Source organism: Apodemus sylvaticus, chromosome 3 (genome assembly GCF_947179515.1).
Source record: "Apodemus sylvaticus chromosome 3, mApoSyl1.1, whole genome shotgun sequence".
In the NCBI taxonomy this organism is placed as follows: Eukaryota; Metazoa; Chordata; class Mammalia; order Rodentia; family Muridae; genus Apodemus; species Apodemus sylvaticus.
This window is the reverse complement of record NC_067474.1, coordinates 5,000,923-5,028,782: the sequence shown is the minus strand read 5'-3', so window position 1 is coordinate 5,028,782 and position 27,860 is coordinate 5,000,923. Positions and strand designations below refer to the sequence as shown.

Genomic DNA, 27,860 nt, shown 5'->3' with positions numbered 1-27,860 from the left:
GCACAATCAACCCAGTTGTGTGCCAGGAATTCCAGGCAGAAACCAGACACTTGGGAGCTGAGGAAGTCGTGACAGAGTCAAGTGGGTGAAGGGCTGTCCTCCTAATCGTATTGGTCACTGCTCTCTTGTTCTATCACAATGTAATACGAGTGAAATCAAATCAGCACATCTCAAGGCTGGAGTGCCTGCAAATATTTAAAAACCTTACATGACACCATGTGACTCTTCAATTAAGGAGAGAGGTCACTGTAAATGTCTGGCATCTACAATGATATCTAGCACTTAGAAGAAGCCCAATAAAGATGTTAGATGAGTGGGGCGGGTAAGAGCTAACACTTTGCTAAGTGGTTTACTAGTTGCCAGCACTGGACATTCAGTAACTCACTTAATATTTCCAACAGCCTTCAGCTGTAAATGCTAATGTTGCTTCCATTTTCAGTCACAAATAAAACAAACTCCAAGTATCTCAGCATAATTTGGAGCTAGCTTTCAAATACAGGCACACAGCTCCACAGCCTTGAAAGATCACATTTCAGCACTGTTCTCCTCTGGAGAAGTGGATGGAGGATGGCAAGGGTGGAAAGCAGACTGACAGACAGTCATGCCCTCAGCTAGAGCAATGCAAGTCAGCTTTAGAAAACGGTCCACGCAGAGAAAGAGAAGCATGTGGGACCTTGCAGAGGAGAATGGGGTCTAAACTCTGAGTGTGAGCTCTAAGACACACTTTTCAGCAGTGCTGGTACTCAGGAGGCTGGCATGGGGGGTGGGGGATATGGGCCTGTGGCTCTCAGAAGTGAACCAGTGGATTCTGGGATTCTGAAGACAAAGAACGGCTGTCTTAAGTGGAGACTCACTGTTGAGCCCACCAGGCCCCAACAGACAGCTCCAAACTCAAGGTCACACAGACTGCCCTGGGTAAACTCAGCAGGTTAGAAACAATCAGACACGAGTGTGAGAAAGATTTACCGATTAACAGGGTGGGGGAGGGTAGGCAGGAGCAGTAGGGAGATGGGAAAAGGTGAGAGACCTTTTAATATATACATGTGTGAAACTGTCAAGTAGGTACACAGACAGACAGACAACCTACAGATGGGCTAGGCCACAGGTCAGACAGCAAAAAGACTTTAATTGGATCTCCAAACCCACATTAAAAAAAAAAATGCATCAGGTAATGGTGCAGCATACCTCTGGACTCCCAGAACTTAGGAGGCAGGGACAGGTGGATCTCTGAGGTTGAGGCCAGCCTGGTCTACTTAGTGAGCTCCAGGACAGCTGGGGGGCACACAGAAAAACCCTGTCCCAACAAAACAAAACAAAACAAAACAAAACAAACAAAAAGCCAAGTGTAGTAGCACATGCTTATAACCCCAGCATAGGGTTGGGAAATCAGAGACATCCCTAGAGCTTGCTGGCCAACCAACTATCTTATGTGGCAAGATCTAAACCAGTGAGGGACTCTCTCAAAAAAGAAAACCTAGATAACACCTGAGAACACACACAATGATGTCCTCTGGTCCCCAAGTGTGTGTGCATGCTTCTAAGTGTACATACACACACACACACACACACACATTCACTCACAAATTAAACATGAAATGCTGAATGTACAAAAATACAAGCTGGGTTATAAATTATGGAGTAATCACACAGTGGAATATTAAACAATTGTTAAGTAAATGAAGTAAAAATTCTTTCTAGTCTGATCAAGTAAGCTCTCATTGGGAACATTCTCCTGTGGGACAATAAACTCTGAATAGGATACAAACAAACACACTAGTTCCAAGTCCCTGAAGAGTGAGACAATAATCTAGAGACAGAGTTAACCTTTCAGAAACTGATAAAACATGATGGGGGCGGGGGATCCTAGCAGAGACTTGCTTTCTATGTACAAAGCCCTGCCAATCTTCAGTGGACCCATGAACTATACATGCATGCAGCACACACAAAGCAACTCAGCTGAGACACTGAAATGTGAGCTGTTGCCCCAGGAGAAGAAAAAGAGGTGGGTTTTTTGTTTTGTTTTGTTTTTTGAAAAATGAACTGCCTATCTAAATGATATTTTAAAAGGCATTTCAGAAGATTCAAATTTTGGAGCACTTCCTATTTCCAGCTTTTGAGTTGTGGATGTTCCAACTGTGCCAGCTACTTCTGTCTTAAGAGTGAATGGCCGTACTGCTTGGAACATGACAAGTAGCATGTGCAGGCTGCAGAGAAGGCTCAGCAGGGACAGGCACTCCATGTGCAGCCTGAGATCTGAGACTCCACAAACAGCCCAGGACCCAGGACTGGACAGAGAACCAGGTGTCCCACACTTTGTCCTCTGACCTCCAGAAACACCCCGTTTCATATGCACACTCACACAAATGCCCACAAAATATATAAACAAACAGCCAAGAGTACTTTTTAAGGAGAAAAACATGGGATTTTAAAGTACATTTTTTTAATTAATTGGACCAACTCAAGCCAATAAGTATACTTGGGCCATTTGAAATACGCTTGTAAAGACATAGTGCACCAGAATAACTTCAGTTCACTGACATTTTAAACCAAATTGTACAATAAAGTTCTAGATTCCATGTTTTCCAAGAAGTTCTTGGAGAACCTGTATCTCATCCCAATTTACTTATTAGAAAATCTCTAAGAGGCCTGAATGATGACTCAGAGGGCTGAGGCACTGAACCCCAAGCCCAGTAACTGGGACTCACCCCAAGAACTGCACAGTGGGAGGAGAGCCAACTCCCATGAAGACCTCTGACCTTCATGTGTGTACTGGGCTGTGCTAGCACCCACACTTTTAAAAATAAATAAACTTAATTTTAAATGTAAACTTCTGACATTGCTGGCCAAACTGAAGAAGATTGACTATTTCTGAAAACAAAATGCTTGTTGCACAACCAATTCCATAAGAAATATCATAAACTCATAAAAAACCCTAAATTAGATAATTTATTAAGATAAATCAGGGCATTCTAACCTCCTGAGCAGACACAGAGAACAAATGCTTCAGCCCAGTAAGCCACGTGTGAGCACACACTTAGAACTCTGATACACTGTGGTAGAGCCAGAGGACAGTGGCGACGCCTACACAGAGGGCTGGAGCTATGGACTGTGACAGCTGATGAATGAAAACACCATCTAAATTTCATGTAATTTCCATATATCACAAAATATGACTCTTTTATGTTTTTATTTTAAAAATTTCAAACTTAAATCATGGGCTGACAACAGAGAGATGGGCAGGCTCACCAACACCCACTTAAGAAATGTGGTTACTGGAAACCCTCGCTAGGGACTCGCTCAACACAACTTAGGTGATTCTGCTTTTCACTATGTCACAATTTCCTATTTAAAACAAAAACACAAACTCTAAAACACAATCATCTGCAAAATCAGAACTGAAACAAAGCTATGAAAGCTAAGGTAGTACCCTTGTAATTGGAAAATGGGAGGCAGCTGAAAGAGAGACGTTCTTTCATTGCACACTTCACGTCAGAGCCCTCACACAGAACTAAATCACTCTGTGTGATTTTGTTTGCTGGCATCACTAGTCACTTTTATGCCAACCGTGGAACTCCATTAGCCTTCAGCACCTGTACCCATATACACACACTGACACACGGACTTCTACACATATACACATATACATATACACACACTGACACACGGACTTATACACATATACACATATACATATACACATATACACATACATATACACACACTGACACACGGACTTATACACATATACATATACACACACTGACACACGGACTTATACACATATACACATATACACACACTGACACACAGACTTATACACATATACACATATACATATACACATATACACATACATATACACACACTGACATACAGACTTATACACATGTGCCTAATTAAAACATAAGATACATACTTTTAAAGCCTCACATTGTAAAAACAGGACAGAAAAAACTCAAGCCCAATCCTATGCAGAGACTTAGGATAGTAATCATTTACAATAAGGAAATACCAAGATCTTAAAGGCACAGGTTAAAAGCTCAAAGAAAACTGAGTATTTACTGAATACCTATCACTATGTTGAGAGTAGAAATAAGAAAGGGGTTTCCTGGCAGTCAGTCCCACAAAACCCAGAGGAAGCTAAACTCCCAGGTACATTTACATGCCCAGGAGCACAGGATCCCAGGATCACGAGATCCCAGGAGCCTGGTCACACCAGGATCTCAGGGTCCTAGAGGCAGCTTTACTCCCATACAAGAAGCCTACAGAACTCCAAACAGACTGGACCAAAAAAGAAACTCCTGTCACATAATAATCAAAACACCAAATGCACTAATCAAAGAAAGAATATTAAAAGCAATAAGGGAAAAAGGTCAAGTAACATATAAAGGCAGGCCTATCAGAATTACACCAGACTTCTCAGATGATATACAGACCCTAAGAGAACACAAATGTCAGCCCAGGCTACTATACCCAGCAAAACTCTCAATTACCATAGACAGAGAAAAGATATTCCATGACAAAAACAAATTTACACAATATCTTTCCACAAATCCAGCCATAAAAAGGATAATAGATGGAAAACACCAACACAAGGTGGGAAACTACAACCTGGAAAAAGCAAGAAAGTAATCTTTAAACAAACACATACAAACATAAATCCACCTCTAACAACAAAAAGAACAGGAAATAGCAATCACTTTTCCTTAATATCTCTTAATATAAAAACTAATATTACCAACATATCCTAATTGATTGAAATTAAAAAATATAACAAATTAGAAATTTGTTGACTGTCACCCAGTGGTCTCTCTCATTTGGTAATTGGAGAAATAGGTCTAATATTGTACAATCCCTATACACTTTCTGCTTGTTTGTATGTGAGTGTTTTGCTGTATGCCACGTAATAATCTTGAAATCATGCTTCTCCTATCTCAGCTTCTCTATTAGTAGAATTGTTTATTTGATGTTTTTGTACTATACAATGGTTTTCAGAGCAGCTTACATACTTCAAAATTATTTATTCAGCTAAAAGAAACGTAGACAATTAATTTGGGAGGTGGCTTATAAGAAAACAACAAAGGGTGAGACTGAATGTTTTGCTTGGTATTTATAGTTATTGGGTCGATTTTGAGAAGATGACCTTATAAGTTACTCTTTTTCTGAGATGAATGCTTTTCAAAATCATCACAGCCAATGAACCAGAATCTCACCCTCTCCTAATGTCTGTGCGACCCTCCAAGCAGAACCATTGTTCATTGAAACAGTTGATGAATGACTTCATGGATAGACCATCTTAATACACACATCATTTCTTAAATGAATGTAACCTGGTCCCTGTGGGCAGAGAATGATGACAATCACTCAAGTCAAATAGCTTTGACCATAGCAGGAAATTCAAATAATTCAAATAATTAAGCCTACAATTCATTCCTTGGTGCAGCAGAACTGTCAGCTCTTACCTTAGCTACTATGGAGGTAAAAATCCTTTGGTGAAAGGAGGGACATTGAAGTACAGCCGTATTACAATGAACTCCAATGTCTAAAAATTGTTATCTTGGGTTTGTACCATAGTAATAGCCAAGATTTTAAGCTCTTCTAAAAACAAAAAAACAAACAAACAAAAAAACTTTATCTTTTTATGTTCATTTAATAACATGTCCATAATTTTTATGATTGGTATAAAAATATATATTGTATTGAATATAACAAAAGATAAAAATTATAATTTAAAACAGGTGTTCTGTCTACTTTGGGGATAGACTTTATTGACAATTTTACAGACTAGAGGAGCTATTGAAGCCCCCTCCCTTTTTGATTTTTGAGATAGGGTTTCTTTGTATACCCTGGCTGTTCTGGAACTCACTCTATAGACCAGACCAGCCTCAATCTCAAAGATCCACCTGCCTCTGCCTCCTAAGTGCTGGGATTAAAAGCATGTGCTACCATGTCAGGCCCTAGATACATGCAACTCATATAATTCCATTTTCAAATCAAAATATTTCTAATAATTCTCATGTCACTAATATGCATTCCTTTAATAAATTTGTATGGTATTCCACTGTGGTATTATACTGTAATTTGATATTTTTATTGTGGATTTCATTGTTAGTCATTAGTCATGAAATAACAGTAGCAGAAATGTCAAACTTATAGAAGATGTCATACACAAAATTAGTGCATAGAACATTAAAAAAAAGCTGTTGGGGACTTGGTCTTGCTCAGTGAACTTAATACACGTCAATACATATTATCAGAGACAGCACTGACTTTTTTCTCTGTAACTACTGTCTTTTAGTTACTTTTTGTTTCCATGACAAAAAACCATGGCCAAGGCAACTTATAAAAAGAAGGCATTAAATGTGGTGGCTCATGGTTCCACAGGATTACCGTTGATGACCATCACGGCAGGGAACATGGCAGGAGGTAGAAGGGCATGGCTCTGGGGCAGTAGCTGGGAGCTTAAACTGAGGCTGAGGATGGTGTGAGATTTTGAAACCTCAGAGCCTACCCCAGTGTGTGGTTAGCTCCAGGGGTATAATCTGCCCAGCATGAGAGTGTTCAAGTGGAAATCTCACATCTTCTAATATAAAGTTTTCAAGTCTCTAGCTTTGATAGTAGGTTGAGGTTACTGCCATTTGCTGAGGTGGGAAAATATAGTGTAATCAGGTTTGGAATGCACTTAAAACTTTGAGCACAGACATGTTTTAAGACAGCCAGGAGCAACTGCCAAGTAGTGTTTGATATAGGAGACTATACCTCAAGGGTGAGTTATAGTAGAGAGGGATGGGGACTGTCTTCGTGCACAATATTCTGCAAGGCTCGGTCTGTTCTCCCAGACCTGGTTCTGACTTCGATTTCCCTGTAGCAGATGTCAAGGTGATCTGTTACCCCATGGACTGCCAGCAGTGATGTGGCTTATCCTGCTGGCTAGGCTGGAATACCCTTCCTCTTTCTTTCACTGCATGTCTTGGGTTAAGGGTATAGCAGCTCTACTCCACACAGCCTTTCAAAGGTAATCTAACTCTAGCCATATTACAGCATTTCCCAAAAACTATCAGCAAGCCTCAAATCTCAGAGGTTTTGTTTTCTTATGCAACCTAAATGTAACCATTTTGGTTTTGCTTTTCATGATTACTTCTTTCAAACTGCACCCCGGAGTTGGAGAGATGGGTCAGCAATTAAGAGCACTGGGTGCTCCTTCAGAAGTCCTGAGTTCGGTTCCCAGCAACCTCATGGAGGCTCATGCCCTCTTCTGACATGCAGGCATACATGCAGATAGATCACTCACATATATAAAATAATAAATCTTTAAGAAAATCCCATTCTACTGCATCCTATGCTGACACTGCCCACCCCACCCCCATACAGCTTAGTGTAACCTCTGTGGTTCATGAAAATAAACAAAGAGTAGTTTGAAAAGATTATTGGAAAGTGGGGAATGCCTAGGTCTTCCAGGGCTATCCTACAAAATTTAGTTATTCTCTTCAGAGCATTGGGAATGAGTGGGAGAAATGAATGTTTTTATGTAGGAGGAGACTTGGTCTCATTTGCATAGAGAAGCAATAGAAGTGTACCAATGGCTGTGGCTGCATCGATTATGAGATTCTTGTGAGAGAATAGAAGCAAAATAAAATACAATTTACTGGTTCAGGAGCTGAGGTAGGCATTACAGAAGGAATAAAACCAAACTCTGCCTCCCTGCAGAAGTGTTTATCTGCAAGTTTAGTTGAATTTCCCTATATTCCTGAAGAGATGTTTATGTAACCTGTATTGGAGATTAAAAGAAATCTCAGAGTGTGTTTTAAAAAATGTGAAGGTAAAGAACACTTGCATGCATTTAAGAACAACTGCAGAAGAATGTGACTTTTCAAAGACTAGAATATAAAAGAAAATGTATCCATGGAAATGGGGAAATATTTCTCTTATATTATTGAATAACACTTTGAACTATTTCCAGAACTTTTTATTAGAATTAAATAAACTATAATTTTGTATAATGAAAAAAATTGAGCTTTCTGTTAATAAGTATTGCATCAAAGAACATAACTGTGTAATTTGGAGCAGTATTAAAGCAAACCAATGGATCTTATTACATTATTGATGATGATATAGAGCAGATTTGAGGAAATAAAAGCTTCTATGATTTGCTTAACACCTACTTACAGGTGAGAGTCAGAATGTCTATTCTCACTATGTAGAAATTCATGAGATGTACAGACTTTGGGTCTGGTTTATGTTAGTCTGTAGTTTTTATTTGTAAGGTTTTTTCATAAATTAGGAAAAAGCTACAATTACTGAGAGGTAAGTTACAATTAAACACAGTTCCCTTGATTCTGTCCTTTGGCAGTCTTGATGATTTGGTATAACCATATGGAATGTAATTACAAAAAGGTAAGGACTCCTGTGGCCAAATTTTAATACTAAATCACATTGAATTTTAAGTTCTAAGTTTGGCATATAAGTAACTAATAAGTTTAATAAGCAAAGTTATACAGAGTGAGTTTAATTCTGTGTGAGATTTATGACATGAAAATTACAATGAAGTAACACTTTCTGTTTTTCTTTTCCTAACCCACAAGATGAGCTTTTTGATGAAGCTGACCTAATGTGTGGTCTTACAGATATCTCTAGAAAGGAAAAAGGTTTGTAAATTTGTCTTCCAATTCTTTATTCCAGAAAACAGTATATAGTGCTAAACTGGAATCAAGATTTTCTGGCTTAACCAAGAAGCCCTACTGTGTCTGGGGCTGAGAAGGTCAAAGGGAACAAAGGGAGTGTAATAATACTGTCCCAGTTTCTACTAAGAAAGCTCCAATGAAAGGTTTAATTTTAACTAAAAACATTCAATTTGCCTAAATGATATTAAACCCATAACTCAAAGCATGCAGAGACTGTAAAAGTGGAGTCAAACACAAAGCCACGCTGCCCTCTAATGGCTCAGGGTAAATAGATTCACCTGTGTTATTCTAGGAAAATGGTAACAAGCACAACTTTAGTAGTCTGTAAATAGAAATATTACATTAAATGCCAAAGAAAAGGAATTTGAATTCTGTGTGTGCCCAAGCTCAAAGGTGAGCTCTGACTGCTTTCTCCATATCAGTATTCTTCACTACGGCAGACTTCCAGTAGCATGTGTTTATGAACACTTAACACACAAACCACAGCGCACTCGTGTGCTCTGGACCAGCTCATCTTTTCAACTGAATTCATGACTATTCCCAGTCACACCACCACAGCCTTCCCTACCGGCACCTTTGCTGCAATTAGTTTTAAATGAACTAAATGACCATGAGGAATCTATTTCTTACCTCCATATTTCTGAGATTAGCAAGCTTTTTCAAAGGGCCAGGCTCTAAGTATCTAGAGTTTTGCAGGCCATATGACCCCAGCTAGGACTATCCAACTGTGCCAGAGTAGCACAAAAGCAAAAGACAACACCCAAACAAGAAGATAAGGCTGTGCCCCAATCAAACATACATACATTAAAATGTCAACATCACCTAGTTTCATGAACTGTATCCTTCTTCTTTTAGAAGAGCTAGCTTATCAAATGCTTTTTCCTCTTCTAATGAGATGCTCATATAGTTTTCCTCCATTTAATTAATATATTTGGTTCTTTTTATTACCATACTAATCTTTTTTTCCCAAAACAAGTTTCATTTAATTAGGGTATATTACATTAGCTACATTTTATCTAAATTTACCTTGCTAATATTTTCTTAAAGATGTTTGTTTATATCTGTGGCCATACAGGTTATTAAGGTCATTCTTCTTCATTCTTGCTTTGGTCATGTGTTCAGATTCTCTTTTCTGTGTATTTAGAAGGTAGTGTATTTTAAGTGTGTCTCAGTTATGTAGATTTATGTCTCTTCATTAAGAAGAGTATCACACTGCAGACTGATGTAAAGACATGAAAAAAAAACATTTTTAAATGTACTTTTCAGTTTTCTTTCACTTCTATATCTGTTCTATTGGGTGTTATCCTTACAAAGAAAATGACTTTTATGTGTAAGACATGCTAAATAAAAGAATATATTCCCAAAAACAAGGGACACAACACACCAAGTGTAACGTCGTCTTTAACAGTTGGAAAACGTTTCTGCTTCTCACCACCTTCATGCTTATTCCATTTATCCAAAAAATTAAAAAATTAAAAGTCAAGTTGTTTACTTGGCTTTTTCTATATTAAATCATATGAAACCAGCATATCAATAATTTTAAAAAAAATGGTTGAATGCTGGTCATTTCAGTGAGTTCAACCTTTCATTTGTTAGCCCTTGACCTTGGAAGAGTGACTAAACACTAGTCTCTACACTTTGGCAGTACACAAGCACCACCTAGTGGCTGAAACCAAAAAGCCAGTATCTTTCCCCTTCCCTACTCCAAGTCTACTGTATAGACTTATGCCAGACTTGTGTACACTTGTGCCACTTGTGTACAGACTTGTGCCACTTATGAGGCACAAGAGTGAGCTTCTTTGAAAAGGGAGTCTGGCAAAGAAAAAACACAAGGGCAATAAAAGGAGAGATAGATACAAGGAAGGTCAAGTCCTATATCCAGTTAGCATGAGGATCTGGCTAACAGATGCCCCAGTTATGTGGTGCAAAACCCCATTCTCAAGTAGCACAGTTTGAGTGGTAGGCCTTTCAAAATCTGTGTCAGAAGAACAAGTGTCTGAAGGCCTCCTGCCAAAAAATAATACTCTTTTATGGTAAATAGACAATGCTGATCAACTATTAATAGGATACCTAGTTTAAGTCATTCTATTCTTTTTTAATAATTTATTTATAAAGAGATGGCAGAATGGGGCCAGCTAGATTGAACAGCAAGCAAAGGTGGCAGCTGCCAGTCACGCCTGATGGACTGCTCTGATTTCCAAAGCCACAGAAGAGGAAAGCAACAGCTCCTGTGTGCTGTCCTGACCTCCATGCATGCACAGCGGCATAACTGTAACACACACACACACAGAGTAATTTGAAAAGAAAACCTTTTACAGGTGACATGCAGAAATACATGCACTGTAGATCAAGCTCAAGAGTTAAAGATATGGTACCTGGCCTGCTGTGTTAGTGGAAGACATGCCTTTTGGAAGTGGGACCTCCATGAGGTGGTCTAGTCAGTGTGCCACTGAAACGGGTACTGAGGGGTTAGAGAGATGTCTCAGTGGTTATGAGCATTTGTTCCGAATTCCCACATGGCAGCTCATGACCATCTGTAATTCTAATTCCAAAGGACCTAATGTCCTCTCTTGACTTCCTTGGACATCAGGCATATACATGGTGTACAGACATACTTATAGACAAAAAAACTCATACACAGAAAATACTAAAGTAAATCTTAAAAAGCCATCTTTGATAATAAAAAGGGAGACTGAAATCAGACTGCCCCTCTTTCTCCCTTTGCACCTAGCATCTGAAGTGAGTGGCTTCTTCTACCATGGAATCCCAGGAGGATGTTCTTCTTCACCACAGGTGCAGAGGCAATAAGGTCCAATCACCAGAGTTGTACAATCCAAACTCAGAAGCCTGAAGCCTCATGTGTCAGAACATACCTGCAACCTGAGGACTTAGGAGGTAATGCACACGGATTAGGAATTCAAAGCTAACCTCAGCTACACTATAAGCTTCTATAGAAGACTTAGTCTAAAAAAGGCAAAGGGAAAATGAGCACCTTTTTTTTACAAGGTCTTCTTACTTTGTTGCCCAGGTTAGCCTCAAATGTATGTTATCCTGCCTCAAGCTGTGAGGTGGGGAAATGCTAGGGTGATAGGCAAAAGGTCCATGGCCAGCTGACTGTTTTGTCGAAGTAACAGAGAGATAATGAACACACGCACGGGCTCTTCTCCAACCTCCCCCAGATGTCCAGTCTTTTGACACTCCAATAGGACATTGTTATCTACAAATGTCCCTAACTGTCCCAGGATACATGCACACATGGCATGTAGGCTAGGCACACCTACTCACAGTTTGTCATTTGGATGTTAAGGGCTTTCTATTTATGAACTATCAATTAGGACCTCAGACAAGGAAGAAAACAAAGAGAACAAAGGCGGCTAACCACGTTTATATCATGTTAGGTAGTGAGGGAGAGGTACTTTCAAAAGTACCCCTAAAGGACGGTTCCTGAACTTACCCTCTCAGTCCCTGAGAGGTTTAAACAGCTACCAGTTAATCTGGAATCTGCCAAGGAGGGAGCTGCCTCCAATTCTGTGCTCTACATTTCCGGAGCTGCTTAAGTTGTCATCAGCAAATTAAAGTCACGTATGAACTCATACCTTTTAGAGCGTACTGAGCGAGGCTGCCTTTCCGAGAAGGAGGCTTTCCAGCTGAAACTGGCTTGGCAGCTTGGGGGGCTCACTTCTTGTAGCCTTTTACCCTCTTTGTTATCAGTAGAAAACCACAAAGAATGCAAAAATATAAAGGGAAAGGACTCCTGCTATGAGGCGCCAGGTGAAGAACATGCAGGTTCAATTCCTGCTCCCCCATGGAATGCACAAACCAGATCTGATGGGAAGCATCGCCAGGTGGGGACTAAATCAGAAATTATCCCATACAGGCCAGTGTAGCGGAATTATTAAAAAGACGGCCTGCCAACTCTCCTGCCCTACAGGTCTCAGCACCACGGGCCCAGGAGGGGCCCAGGAGGGTCCCCCAGCACGGTTCTTGCCGCTGCTGCTGAGTGACTCTCTCCCAGCTAGTTCCCACAGCGACCCACCACAGACCCTGTGATCAGCGGATTCAAGTACCAGGCGGCCAGTTCTCCGCCATCGGTGGACCCAAATTATAGTAACCAAGGAGATCAAAACTCTTAATGTTTAATTAGTTAGCCAATTCTATTTATATATATGAAACTCACTATTACAATGATAAAGGTCTTATCCCAATTTCTAACCTTTAGATAATCTAACGTCTGATTCCATCTTGATAGAGCCTCTTCCTCACCTGCTCTCCCAACTCCTAGCTCCACCTCCTCTTTCCTCTCCAACCACAGGCCTCTCACTGCCTCAATGTGATTGGACAGGGAATATACTGCAACATATCACCCTCTCTGTTTAAATTTAAAAAAAAAAGAAAAGAAAAGAAAACTTTCTCTCCAAATATAAATTAAGCACAACCGTTACCATTTTGTAAATTAAACATATAGGCCTAACATCCAGTCCATCATCTCTGTCAAACAGAACCTCTGTCATCTATTCTATCTTAAAGACTATAATTTTACACCTGACTCATTCCCTGGATATATATTGTATGCCATCTGAAACCCATCTATTTAAATCTATATCAGCTTTCTCAATGCTAAACAGCTTGGGCTGGCTATGACACTAACACTCTTCAAACCCGTCAGAAATCCGAGTGATCAATAGTAACTGAAAATATACAGGAAGCCTAACATAGCTTCCAACACTTAGCCAAATGATAGAGACCGCTGAAAACCTGGACAGTCCTTCTCCTAAAACATTGGAGCATCGGTCTTCAGCCTCCTGGCCAGGGTCATCTAACATATTTAGAGAAACAGGAATTATTTAGGAGTAGCCCCTTCTGTCTCAGCAGAAATCAAGCTGTCCTAACCTGTAAAAGTGTCCTTTTTTGGATAATATTTTGTCTGTAGATGAAGAGAAGCAATTTTTGTCTAGTGACTGTCTCGCCACAACTGAAGCAACTCCATAGAAGTTCAATTTCTTCTTTGAATCCAAGACAGGAAAGCTGTCAGAAGCAGAATCGTCTCAACAAGAGTGAAATAATAACATTAAACATCACATTCTGTGGATTTCTGACATTTTTGAAAACCAACTATCTATGTAAAGTAATCTGGACTGTTGTTCATTAACTACTTTCAGCCATTTCTGATTAAATCTTGAAAACACCTTAACAATAAAGTCAGAGCCATGAATTTACTATTTGGCCCTAAAATCACAGGCTTGAACATCTCAGATCTGTTGATAATAACAGCAAACAAGGACTAAGCCCTGTACTTTTAAATTTTTAGTATCAATAGAAGAAATTTATACCAATGGAAACCTTGATTTTGTATCAAAATGAATTCTATGCCAAATACGAACTTATGATTTGAACTCAGTAACAAAATTTCTACCAAATGAGATTACAGCTACATAATCAATTTTATTTCCTCCCTGTTACAAATATGACTATTTCTATATTCCCTAGAAAGACAACTTAATAATAACCCTCTCTAGTCCCAAATCCCTGGGAAGAGGGTCAGATGGGATTCTTCATAGCTTTTTCAAGCTGAATACAGGCATTGATATATTAAGAAGGGGAGGGGGTGGGTTAGGAAAACAGGATTGATTAGACTCTGATATCTGTGTCTTGACTGGATTATATTTAGAGAGTTTTTTTTTTTTTTTATTAAACAGAAAGGATGAAATGTTGTAAGACATTTCCTAACCAAGGACACTGAGTCAGTGAGAGGCTTTGGTTGGAGAGGAAAGAGGGGGCGGAGCTAGGAGTGGGAGAACAGACAACAGGAGCTAGAGAGCCCAGAGAAAGACACTTGTATAAAGATGGAATCAGACCTCAGACTATCTAAAGGTTAGAAATTGGGATAAGACTTTTATAATTGTAAATTGGCTTCATGTAATTGTGAGATTGATATACATACATATAATTGGTTAACTATTAAGATTAAAAGTCATGAGGCATACGATCAGTAGAGTTGCTGGGACAGGAGTCTTCCGGCTACCATTTGCACCAGAGAGCCAGGCCTTCAGTACACAGCCTGCCAGGTGAGAGGGATTTCCCAGCAGAGCTTTTACTTCTGAGCACAGAGGTGAGATCTCCACCTTCTCTCTGGAGGGGAATAACTAGGAGTGCACCAGGGAATACGATCAGTGGCTGATGGGGCAGGAGTCTTCTGGCTGCTATTTGCACCAGGGAGTCAGGCAGCTCCACAGCCTTCTGTGCACAGACCCTGCCAGAAGAGAGTTGGTCTCCCAGGAGTATGGACACAGGCTTACAGGCCCACAGGAGGGACAAGCTCCAGCCAGAGACAGCAAGATCAACTAACAACAGAGATAACAAAATGGCGAAAGGCAAGCACAAGAACCCTACCAACAGAACCAAGGCAACATCAGAACCAGTTCTCCTACCACAGCAAGTCCCAGATACCCCAGCACACCAGAAAAGCAAGAGATGGATTCATCTCATGATGCTAATAGAGGACTTCAAGAAGGACCTAAATAACTCCCTCAAAGAAATACAGGAGAACATGGGTCAACAGGCAGAAGCCCTTAAAGAGGAACACAAAACTCCCTGAAAGAATTATAGGAAAATACAAACAAACAAGTGAAGGAACTGAACAAAACCATCCAGGATCTAAAAGTGGAAGTAGAAACAATGAAGAAATCACAAAGGAAGACAACTCTGGAGACAGAAGACTTTGGAAAGAATTCAGGAGTCATAGCTGTAAGCATCAACAACAGAATACAAGAGATAGAAGAAAGAATCTCAGGTGCTGAAGATGCCATAGAAAACACTGACTCTGCAGTCAAAGAAAATGCAAAATGCAAAAGGATTATAACCCAATACATCCAGGAAATCTAGGACACAATGAGAAGATCAAACCTAAGGATTATAGGTATACAAGAGAGCAAAGATTTACAACTTAAAGGGCCAGTAAAGGGCCAGTAAAGGGCCAGTAAATATCTTCAACAAAATTATAGAAGAAAACTTCCCTTACCTAAAGAAAGAGATGCCCATGAACACAGAAGAACCCTACAGACCTCCAAATAGTCTGGACCAGACCAGAAAATCCTCCTGGTGGCACATAATAATCAAAACGCCAAATGCACTAAACAAAGAAAGAATATTAAAAGCAGTAAGGGAAAAAGGGCAAGTAACTTATAAAGGCAGACCTATCAGAATTACACCAGACTTCTCACCAAAGACCATGAAAGCAAGAAGATCCTAGATGAATCCTAGACCTCATATAGACTCTAAGAGAACACAAATGCCAGCTCAGGCTACTATACCCAGCAAAACTCTCAATCATCATAGATGGAGAAACCAAGATATTCCATAACAAAACCAAATTTATACAATATCTTTCCACAAATCCAGCCCTACAAAGGATAATAGATAGAAAACGCCAACACAAGGAAGGAAACTACACCCTAGTTTTCTAGCAAGAAAGTAATCTTCCAACAAACCCAAAAGAAAGTAACCACACAAACATAAAAATACCACCAAAAATAACAGGAAGCAACAATCACTCTTCCTTATATCCCTTAACATCAATGGACTCAATTTCCCAATAAAAAGGCATAGACTACCAGAAGTATTTTTCATGTAAATCTTCAATTTTATCAAAAAATGTTTGTAATTCCTCTTCCAATTAATTTAGTAATGTTTTGTCTACCATTGTATCTGTATTATTTTCCATGGTAATCTTGAATTTTAACATGTTTTTCTGTATATTTCTTGAATCAGAAATATTTTCCATGTAAATTTTCAGTTTTATCAGAAAATGTTTATAATTCCACTTTCAATCAACTTAGAAATATTTTTATGCCTACCATTTTATCTGTGTAATTTTCATGATAATCTTCAATTTTAACATGTCATTCTATATTTTTCTATAATTTTATCAGAAATATTTTCCACGTAAATCTTCAATTCTCTAATAAATGTTTCTACTTCCTTTTTCAATAAATTTAGTAATGTTCTTTATGTCTACAATTTTATTCTTTAATTTTCCTTGAAAATTATCAATTTTAACATATTTTTCTTTATATTTCTTCTATTTTATCAGAAATATTTCCTATGTAAATCTTCAATTTTATCATAAAATGTTTTTACTTCCTTTTTCAATAAAAAAAACAAGAAATTAAAATAAAAAAAAGATTAAAAGTCACACTTTACTGGGTATTTGAAAGGAGTGTGTGAGGGGTGGGAACTCGGGATATGGTCAGGCCGACAAGATTGCTATGGGAAGTAGCTGGGAGAGATTAGGCTGAGAATGGGAATGGGCAAGAAAGACTGTGTGCTGAGCGGGACACAGCAGGATCTTGGTGCAGAGGCCTGGTGGGGCAGGAGAGTTGGGAGGGCGGTCCTGCAGGCCAACTCCAGGTAGGTAAGGAGACCACACAGATCAGCTATCAAAGGACATAACCTTCCATGCAGATGTCAGGCTTCCTAGCATGAAGTAAGATACTGAGGAGGAGAGGACAAGGAGGCCTGAGAGACGGGACAGGAGTGATTTACATAACAGCAATTCCTGAGGGAACCAATCAGAATTTGAACAGTACCATTCTAAATGGAAATAGTTAATTTCTACTACCAAACAAGGCACTACAAAGCATTAAGTTATATATAAACTAAATGATTATATTCTCTACACATCTGACTAGCAGTAAGTATATAAAACCTTAACAAAAGCATGACACCTGATCACATATCAAAGTTCTTATATATAATAATGAAATTGTAGGCCAGGTGCTAGTCTGGCCTTAATATCAGCACTCAGGAGACAGAGGCAAAGGGATCTCTGTGAGTTCAAGGCCGGCCTGCTCTACAGATCAAGTTCTAGGACAACCAGGATTACACAGAAAAACCCAGTCTCAAAACAAAGCAAACAAAACACAAAAGAAGGAGGAGCGCAAGGAAGAGGAGGAAAAACTGTTTTAAATATCAAGATCAGAAGCTAATAAAATTATAACAAGACACAAAGTTATAAACCAAACTACAGGCAGAAAAATTACAAACAAAAGAAACTGTTAATAATGCTAACACAAACATTTGAAAACTAATCAGGAAATTTGATGAAAATAAATTAAAACAGAAAAATAAAAAGACAACTAGTAAACATCTAAGAACAGTCCTACTTGGTAGTAGTCAGCATGACAGAAAGCGTTAAATTTTACTTTTTAACTATCAAGCAAAGCAATGTATTTCAAATTCAGAGCTGTAAAAACAGAAAATGCATTTTCATATGCTGTAAAAAATTAAAACAAATTTTCTTTTCATAGTATTCATCCTCTGTACTTGGCTATCTTCCATATCCTAGACATTTCAAACATATAGAAGGGTATGCAGAATATTAAAAAATTCTCACTGCAACAATCCAAAAATAAGTATTTCTGAATTTACAGAATGACTTTTGAACATTTCAGAAAAAAAAATGAAAATTGCCAAATGCAATTAAAATTCAAGATTTTTTCCTCTAAAGGAAATTATTAAAATTAGTAAATATCTTTGTGATCTGTCTTTTAATGAAAAATCAGAACAAACTTGTAATATGGTTGAGTAACATATTATTCTTAATTGTAATATTCCTCCTGAAGTGATCTACATCTAGGAAATAACAGAACTATAAATAACATTTTTAAATAAACATAACAAAAAGATTTCTATAATGCAATTTACAGTGTCTGTAATCCTAGGGAAGGAGGTAGACAACAGCTCAGATGTCAGAATAATGTATGCAGTTATAAGTACACCTTGTTCAGATGAGGTATTCTATAGCCAGCAAAAGTCTCTAAAAGACTAATGTTACATGGTCCCTATGTTGGGTGAACAAAAGTATCATATTGCACACACAGATTAAATGAATTAAAATACAGCCATACTGTTCAACAATTAAGGAGAAAACCCAGATATAAGCAATATTAATAAATCTCAAAACAAAGCAAGAAAACCATCAGTCATCAGTCACAGTAAAAGAAGCCAGAGAGAATATGTGCAGCATATATTTATATGACAGAACTAATCTGTGGCAAGAGATCGGATATTTCTGAAAAAGGGTGTGTTGTGAGCATGGAAATCTAAGGAAACCCTATCATAATTGCAAATACAAGACATACGTATGCTAAGTCAGTGAAGAGAGAACAGATGCATACATACATGAGGTCATCAAGATATACACTTTGTTGTACATATATTACAGAACAACTCAATTTCAGTTAAATACATCTATACACAAAGAATTTAAAGTAATCAAAATATTTAGAGTAGAGAGCTCTAAGATGGCAAGATATTTCTATTTCTTTACCTTCTAGCATTTTCCCTATCACCTGTAATGAGTTTTGTATAACTATTACAATAAGGACTATGGTGGTTTGAATAAAGATGGCCCCCATAGGTCTATAGGGAAATGGCACGTTAGGAGGAGTGGCGTTTTGGAGTAGGCTGTTGGAGGAACTGTATCCCTGTCTCTTCCTGCTGCTGTGGATCCAGATGTAGAACTCTCAGCTACCTCTCCAGCTGTGCTTCCCACCATGAGGACACCGGCCTGAATCTCTGAACTGTAAGCCAGCCCCGATTCAATGTTCTTTATAAGAGTAGCTGGAGTCATCCTGACTCTTCACAGCAGCAGAACCCCTCTCTAAAACAGATATTTTTTATTTTGAAATTTCTACCACACTTGTAAAGTTACACTTTAACTGTTGCAACTGTGCCATATGTAACAAAGATTTAGAAAAGCCTCTCCAAAGAAGTTGCTACGAACCACAAACATGCAAGGCTACTATATTAATTCAGTCATCAGGTCAGGAAAGGCAGACACAACGTTTATCGTGCTGAGGGGATGATAATGCTGTGTGGCTGGTGGTTCTGTAACCTGCAACAACCCTGAGGCTTTTCGTACATTAGTGAGGAAGGTCTCTGCAGCTACAGAGTTCTGTTTTTGTTCTGTCTTTAACTTCCAATACACTTGGTGAGTCTGGCTTACCTAAATTCCCCCAAGATGCCCAAGGTCAATTGTGTTCACAATGCAAATATCCTTAGAATGCCAAAATCTTCTGCAATATGCATAAAATAGTAAATAAGAACAAAAGCAAAGAAGACATACAAACCTCTGATTGTACATGCCCCGGAAGTTGTAATTAGCTCTATAATTTGGGAATGGCTTTGGATCTAATGGCCTGTAGATGGCAGGCTCTCCCCTTTTCATAGCAAGCCCATTCAGTTCCACAGTTGGAGTTATACTACCTGTTTAAAAAAAAAACATTAAAGGTACTCAGGTGAAATATTTTCACAACAAACCACACCAGCTAGACTTCAATTAGTGACCTATGAAGGAGGGGGAGTGGAAGGCCCCTCGACACAGTTCTCTAATTAATATAAACAAAGTTTAAACTAAGTTTTAGCATTTCATTAAAATGAAAAATTTAACTGTATAGTCATATTATTTAAAATCAAATAAATATAAGATTTTAGGTAATTAGTTTGAATATCACTTTTATAAATACTTACTCCAAAAACTGTATGCATATTTAATCATTAAAAAATATCACCTGCTAATAATTTTATTTATTCATTGCTAATCAAGGAACTAAACAGAGGCAATGAATACAGGGTTAGCAGTAATGCTTTGACTTATCTGATGATAATCCGTGGGTGATACCTTCAAAACCTAAAATGCCATCTAGTCCCGGGGAAATACTAAAACAAATAAACAAACAAGCAAAGCCCAGAACAAGCGCTACCTACATAAAACACCAACGTGCCCACAGGCACCACAGCATGAAACCAGGAACAGTAAAGCACAGACTCCTCAGACGGGTGTGTTTTCACTTTCTTCATTTGCTTGTTTACTTTTTAACATAACAAAACCAGTGTGTATTCTGCCCTTTCATCTAAGAAAATAAAATATAAGTATTTATTTCTTTTTTAAGCATAAAGCCAAAACTGAGATTTTATTACATAATTACACAAAAATTTCCATCAAAATGGGGGGTAAGAAATCACTAAAATACAAAGAAAACCTAATCTAATTGTGAACTGAGTTGGTAATTTAGAAGGAAATTTTTAACTAATTTTTAAATTAGTCACTATAAAATACCAATGAGATTTACTCTAAAAAAGAAAAATAAACAGAACAAAACAATCTCAAACTGTTTTCCATACTGGCATTACCAGCAATATGAATTTTAATACTAATATACTTTTAATTCAAATAAAATCAAACCAAAATAGAGATTTTTTTTTAAAAAAAAATGGGACATTATTAAAGAAAAAATACAACTGCACTAAAAGTAAACTACAGACGGCCTTAACTGTGCAAACTAATTATTTTAAACGACTTTAAAGACAGCAAAATACTCGTGGCCTAAAGAAATGGAAATTGTGAACTATTTCTAGCACACATGCTACTGATAGTATCAGTACTGTTGTTACATTATTATACATCCAACGACAGGTGCAAAACAAATTAAAGTTCAAGTAACTGTTTATGTTAGAATCAGAGAATAAAATATAAAATCAAATACATGAATTAATCTAAAATATAAACTGAACGTGTAAGTAAGGTCCCTGATGTATTTCTCTAAAAACAAAAAGAAGAAGAAAGGAGTGAGGCTGTGGTAGGCTCCGAGCCCACTGTGCCCAGAGTCTTGGGTTTGATCCCAGGGGCAGCCATCTGAAGCAGGCATGGCAGTGCACGCCTGCGATTCCAGCACCTGGAGACGTTCAAGAAGAGCAGACGCCCAAGCTCATGCAAGCTACACACTAAGGAAAAAGCCAGCCTGGGCTCTATAACAAAAGTAAAAATAAAAAAACCTTAAAGGAATATGGTATTTCCCATCTCTATCTACTTAAGAAAGCAGCCAAGCAATGTGTTAGCAAAGCAATGTGCTAGAAATGAAGGTGGCCAGCACGTCGAGTGTAACTTAGAAGCGTCACTTCCCACTTAAAACATGGCCACCCACACAGGAACATCCTTGGAGACATGGTAGATTCCAGGTCTGCACATGATGTTGATGAAGAGAAAGGATCAGATGTTTACCTTGCCTTTCCCGAATAAACAGTATTCAGAATGAAATGGTAAAAAAGTTAAGTTCATCATATTAGCTGGGATTTCAGCAAAAGGAATGAAGTCCCCCGCCCCCAAAAAAAACCCAACCACCCGTTTGTAACTGGTGATAAAATACCAGACATTCTAGACAACAGCAACACACTGCTACCACCACGTATGCTAACATTACTGGGAGCTTGCTAACTGATTAGAGTCCGTGGATTAATCTGAAAATCAAGAGACCACCAGAAAAAGAAGAGCCTTTGCCTTAAAAAGTATTTTTTAGACAGAGTAAAAACTAATTTGTTTTAAAATATTCTAGGGTCAGATGCTTATGCCTATAATCCCAGTACTCAGAAGGTTGAGGCAGGAGGATGTGCATTCAAGGCCATAGTGAGCTAGACTGAGAGTCTCATCACCCACACAAATGTGTGTCATCTGATTCAGGGCAACAAGGCAACACTACCCAGGGCATCAAGCCTGAAGCCACCCAGCCTTTCATGTTTTCAGTTGTGGGTCCAGAAAAGGCTCCACACCACACTGGTAGGCAGTCAGCAAAGGGAGCATGCAGGAAACCAGACAGAACTGATGGCCCAGTCCAACAAGCAACCTGCACACAGAGCAAAGCTGGAAAAGTGTTCTGCGTCTGTGGAGCAAAAGCATCAAAAAGATCCACTCTTCACTAAAACAAACCAACTTGGAAAAAATGAAAAGCAAGGAGAATCTGCACCCTGTGCATTTTTAAATTATTAAAATTATTATTTTCTTTGCTTGATACTGTGAAGAGCCTTTGCCTTAAAAAGTATTTTTTAGACAGAGTAAAAACTAATTTGTTTTAAAATATTCTAGGGTCAGATGCTTATGCCTATAATCCCAGTACTCAGAAGGTTGAGGCAGGAGGATGTGCATTCAAGGCCATAGTGAGCTAGACTGAGAGTCTCATCACCCACACAAATGTGTGTGCCTCAGGAAGAAGGTAACAGAGAACTAAAACTAGCTGCATGAGCTCACCTGGTGACAGCAGGGCTATCCAATATCTTCTTCTACTTAGGTGAAAGGGATTTGTTGGTGGTGGTTTGGTTTGGTTTTGGTTTTTCTTTTGTTCGTTTTTTTAATTTTGTAGCAAAAAGACACAATGTAACATTAGGTCAAGTTTTAAGTATTAAAATAGATTATTTAAACATATATGCATATACATATATATGAAACCTATATATTGAGTAAAATTTAACAAAAAAAATCTATACCATTTGATTGAAATATGCCTTTTAGACTATATACTTAATATTTGCTTTATTATACAGAATAGCAATTACTTACTGGATTGAGTAGCAATTCAATTAATTCAAATCTCTAATTTTCTATAGATATATTATAATACAGAAAAGTCAAGAGAAAAGGGATAAAGGAAAATACACAAATCATGGCAGAAGCTCAGTGACTTAGACGTAAGGACTCACGTGATCACCACCCACAGCTCCTCAGGCAGCTTGCCAGTCACTGCCTGTCACCCTTAGCAATCACTGTGACTCCTGGTGCTACCGATCGATTCCAGATAAAGAAACACTATTTTTGTCTTGCTTCTTTCATGCATTCATTGTTTACATATATCAAGTGTTTTTTAATATTTTACATCATGGAATGAAATCAACAATATGTGTTCATTTACCATTGATGGAACATGTGCATTCCTAACACTGAAGGAACAGTATTTATAAGGTCATCTTGTGTTGCTACTTTGTTTCCAACCCAGTTCCCCGGTAAAAGAAAGCTCAATCAGTTAACAAAACAAGCTACAAGCCTAGACTGGGCGACCACTACTATTCCACTACTATTCCATCTATATTATCCCATGTAACTCGCGGTTTCTCCAGGTCTCTCCTTCTGACTCCTCTTCATTTCTCTCCGGTAGCTCCTCCCCCTCCTGTTTACTCCCGTCGCTCCTCCCCTCGACTCTCAGCTCCTCCCACTTCCTCCTGCCCAATCATTGGCTCAAGCCTTTATTTGAAAAGTTTGGTGGGGGGGAAGGCTCACAAGGCAACTCCTCACCTGCAGCCCCTCTGAGGAGTGGAATTAGCATCAAAATACAACAATCTTGGACATGGTTACTACTCAGTGACTGTGGATACCAATCTAGAGGCAGGGGTGTGTATCATCCTGCTGACTTCTTTAAATTTAAAGGAAAGTTCTCAACAATATTCCACAGACTCTTAACAATAAAGTATAATCTGTGTCTTTTAAGTTTACATTTCAAATTTCCTTAGGATTTCAGTTTAATGAACAAAATATTTATCAGAAATCAAGACTTATGAACTACTTGAGTTAAATGTTTTTTAATGGGGTCTTCCTACCACGTAGTCTAGGCTAATCTGACAGTCTGACTGCCCACCTGTGCAGCATAGAGCCTGTTTTGTACCTAAAACTTTGTAGCCCTAGCTGGCCTAAATTTTCAAATCCCTGACTTATCATTCCAGAAAAACTTATGACATTTTGAACTCCTTTACATAACTATTCATCCACAAGTAGCAAAAAATTCAAATGGGGCCCTTAGAAGACCCCATCCTACAAGCTAAGGCAATAAATAAGAAGCCGATATATTTAAAACTGGGGGCAGTTAATGTGAGGTGTAGGGTACACTACATCTACCTCTTCACAAACTGTATGTCAGCACAGGTAAAGTATTCTAGACATCTGACTTAAACGAAAGAAGCTCACAGGGTTCCTGACTGGAGTGAGAGCACTGCACTCTCCTCAGTGGTGCTGAGGGAAGCAGAAGGAAGCCTGTGGCTGGCGTGTGGTGAGGAAACCAGGGTCTCCACTGGAGCTGAGGAGAGCCACTGCACAGAGCATGGCTACTCAAGGTTTCTCAGGTGTTAGAGACTATATGCTTGGTGCTGCAAATACATCTACACTGGAAACTCTTGGATTCTTTTTTATATTATTTATCTTATGTACAGGCGAGCGCACAGTAGATGAGAGCTATGGCACTATGCAAGGTCAGAGAAAAACTTACACAAGCTGCTTCTCACCTTCCTGTGTGAATCCCAAGGATTTAACTTCAGCTGCCTTTCACCCACTGCACCATCTCACAGGTCCAGGTTTCGTTCAACATTTTAATTGAGGCAAAATTATACATATTTAGGGGTATCTTATGATATTTTGATATGGCTTTAGATCTTTTAAAGGGGTATTATCAGTGCTAACTATTAAAAAGTTCAATAACTAAGTATATAGTTAAGATATAATAATTTTGAATTTCTACATATGATAAGTGAAAGAGAAAAAGCCACTACTAGTTTTAATTAAAAATTTTTACTGATTCTTTTTGAGTTTCACATCATGCAACCCAATCCCACTCATCTCTCTGATCCTTTGCATCTGCCCTCTGCTCTTTCAACCCCACACACAAAAGAAAAAAATTTTAAAGTGAATAAATAAAAATAAAGATGAATAAATAAAATTACAAAGTATCTCGCTTGGAAGCTGCAGTATGCCCCACGGGAGCCCTTTTGCCCATACAAGCTCCCTTGCAAATGTTCATTGAAATGAATGGCTCAGGGTCTCTGGCTTCTGCTATGCTATCAATACCGGATCCTCACCGGTACTCCTCTCGGACAATCTGTTGTTGCCAAGTGTCATGAAGAGCCCGCAGTTCGAGATCTGCGGGGCAGGCCCCTTTACGCGCTCCAGCAGCTCACAGGTGGGTAGATGTTGGAGTGGGCCAATCAGAGCCCTGGATCTGGGCCAGGGTGGAAGCAGAGCTGGCCAGACCCGCAGCTCTCCTGTGCCCACACCACCAGAATCAGCTCTCCCACTTTTCCCAGGCAGCTGTGGGGCCAGCTCTCCAGCTCTCCCGCCCTCCTGCCCACTGGCCAGCTCTCCAGCTCTCCCGCCCTCCTGCTCTCCTGCCCACTGGCCAGCTCTCCTATACCCCACCACCAAGGTGAGCTCTCCTGTTCTGCCTCAGGGAGGTAAGGGGCCGGCTCTCCTGAGTGCTGCAGCTGGTGAGGGACTGGGCCAGCTTTCCCAAGTTCTACAAGCGCTGAGGGGTGGGTCCAGCTCTCCCACAGCTCACTTTAGCTGGCCCAGGTCTCCCATGCTGTCCAGGTAAGGGGCAAGCCAGCTTTCCTGAGTATGATGGCCACTGAGGGTGGGGCCAGCTCAGCACAGTGCTTGAATTGCAACATGCCCTCAAGTGGCAGTCCAGCCAGGGATATCCCCATGGCCTTTGGTGATAACACGGGGCTCAGACACCAACACAGATCCTGACATGGCCCTCAGCAGCAGGCCAAGGTCAGGTCTTCACCATGGCCTCAGGCGGTAGCACAGGCCACTCAGATCAGGATGTCTCCAAGTGGCAGTACAGCCTTCAGACCTGCACACAGCCTCAGGTGCAGACCTGACATACAGGTATCAGTGTATTGATTCATCACAGTGGCTCTGAGGGATCAGGTGTCCCTCTCCTAGCTGCCTGGGGTCACAGGGCTCGGGGCAGGTACTTCCCACTAACACCAAAACAGCTTTGTAGAAAGTTAGAAAGTCCTGAACATAATGGTCACTCACCAATTACTTGCTGGAAGATAAACTGATTGATTGACCTCCCAAGGCTTCCTAGAGAGATGACTGGCACATAGCCAAGACAAGGAAAGTACAAGATAGAATAGGAACTCCTTTTTAACCAGAAAGCCAGAAGCACCCAAAGAATGATGAGAAAATACCAGGAGCTAAGAGTCAATTAAAGGAGCTATAACATCACTAGCAAAATCTGAGGTCATTTTAGGATCAAGCTAAGTAATAAGGCAGGTGTGTAGGCACAGGCCTCTCCTCTCAACTACACAGGAGCTGCAGAGAGGAGGAGGAAAACAACTGAGCCCAGGTTTGTGCCAGTCAAGCAACATAGTAAGACCATTTCTTTAAAACCAAAACAAGCTTACGACAAAATCCCTGTGGACCACACTGTGTAGCCTGGTGGTAGAACATGTGCTTAGCATGTGCTGGACCCTGGGTTCAATCCCAAACCCAAAGAGCAAATGAAGTAACAGATTTTAAGTCGGTAAGTAGAACAGGAGAGGAAGGGGTGACAATGACATAAAGAAGAAAGGAAGGAAATGAGGGAAGAGAAGATATCTTCCCTTGGAGCCACTAATTAACTAAAAAAGAATGCTAGCATTCAAAATAAGTCACCCTGCCAAACTTAAGATTTATAATAAGTTCAGACAAGAATTAATAATAAATGCTAAATTCAGCAGGCAAAAGAAAATTTGATGAGGAACAGGATATTTGTAGATAGTCTTAAAATACACTTCAAAATGCTTTATTTACTTGCTACTTATTAATACAACAGTTAGCGACTAACTTTACAACAGAGAAGCCTAGCAGTTATGCCCTTCACCAGGCAGCCACATCATCACTGCCCAGGGAAGTCAGGAGCTGTAAGCACCAAGTCCAGCTTTACTTCTGAGGGACTATATTAAAGATGGGAAAATGATGAGCAAACACTAGGCATATACCAAGAATCACTATACAAATATGTGGTACCCATACTCACCACAAAGGCCACAGTCCTAGGACAGGAGCCTGTGCGAGGTGGAGCCTGCGTGAGGTAGACTGAAACAGGATGAAAGGAACGGCGAGTGCACTGAGCACATGATCTCAGTTATGCTGGATCTTTAAAGACAGCGAAATCTGAGCAGAGCCTACACAGTAAATGATACTCCCATTTTACTTCCTGACAAGAGGCACATGGAGGGAGGTATGGTGGTGCCCAACTGACACAGCAGAAGTACTTGGGGAACTGAGGCGGAAGACTGTGCTGGATCCCAGGCCGATCACAGCTATGGTGTAAGACACTGTCAGGAGTGGGGAAAGGAAGGAGGGGGCACTGACGTCCACAGGAAAAAGGAGAGCAGGGGCACAGCTTTGCCCAGATGGTTCAGGTTGCTGACCATGGCGTATTTGGGTGAAAGGTATACTGGATCTACTTCTGTAATGCTTATATAAACCTTAAATAATTTCAAAAGTTAAAAATAAATAAATAACAAGAAAGAAGCAAAGTCGTTGTATAGCACAGTTCTAGTTAACTGGCAGGTCAACAGGCTTGGAAAGAACCT

General features: G+C 39.4%; 1 protein-coding gene across 9 annotated transcripts in view; it reads right to left on the bottom strand.

Annotated features, from left to right (window-relative positions):
- The window catches only part of Stau2 (staufen double-stranded RNA binding protein 2), a 274,556-nt gene that overhangs the window by 183,388 nt on the left and 63,308 nt on the right, over positions 1-27,860 (bottom strand). For 6 of the 9 annotated variants that reach the window (XM_052175921.1, XM_052175917.1, XM_052175919.1 and 3 more), the window contains one exon: positions 19,811-19,946. In XM_052175921.1, the coding sequence (XP_052031881.1) occupies positions 19,811-19,946 (136 nt within the window). Of the gene's footprint in view, positions 1-19,810; positions 19,947-20,447; positions 20,594-22,761; positions 22,849-27,860 lie in introns of those variants that run through there. The other 3 variants (XM_052175925.1, XM_052175924.1, XM_052175926.1) reach the window with 3 other exon arrangements.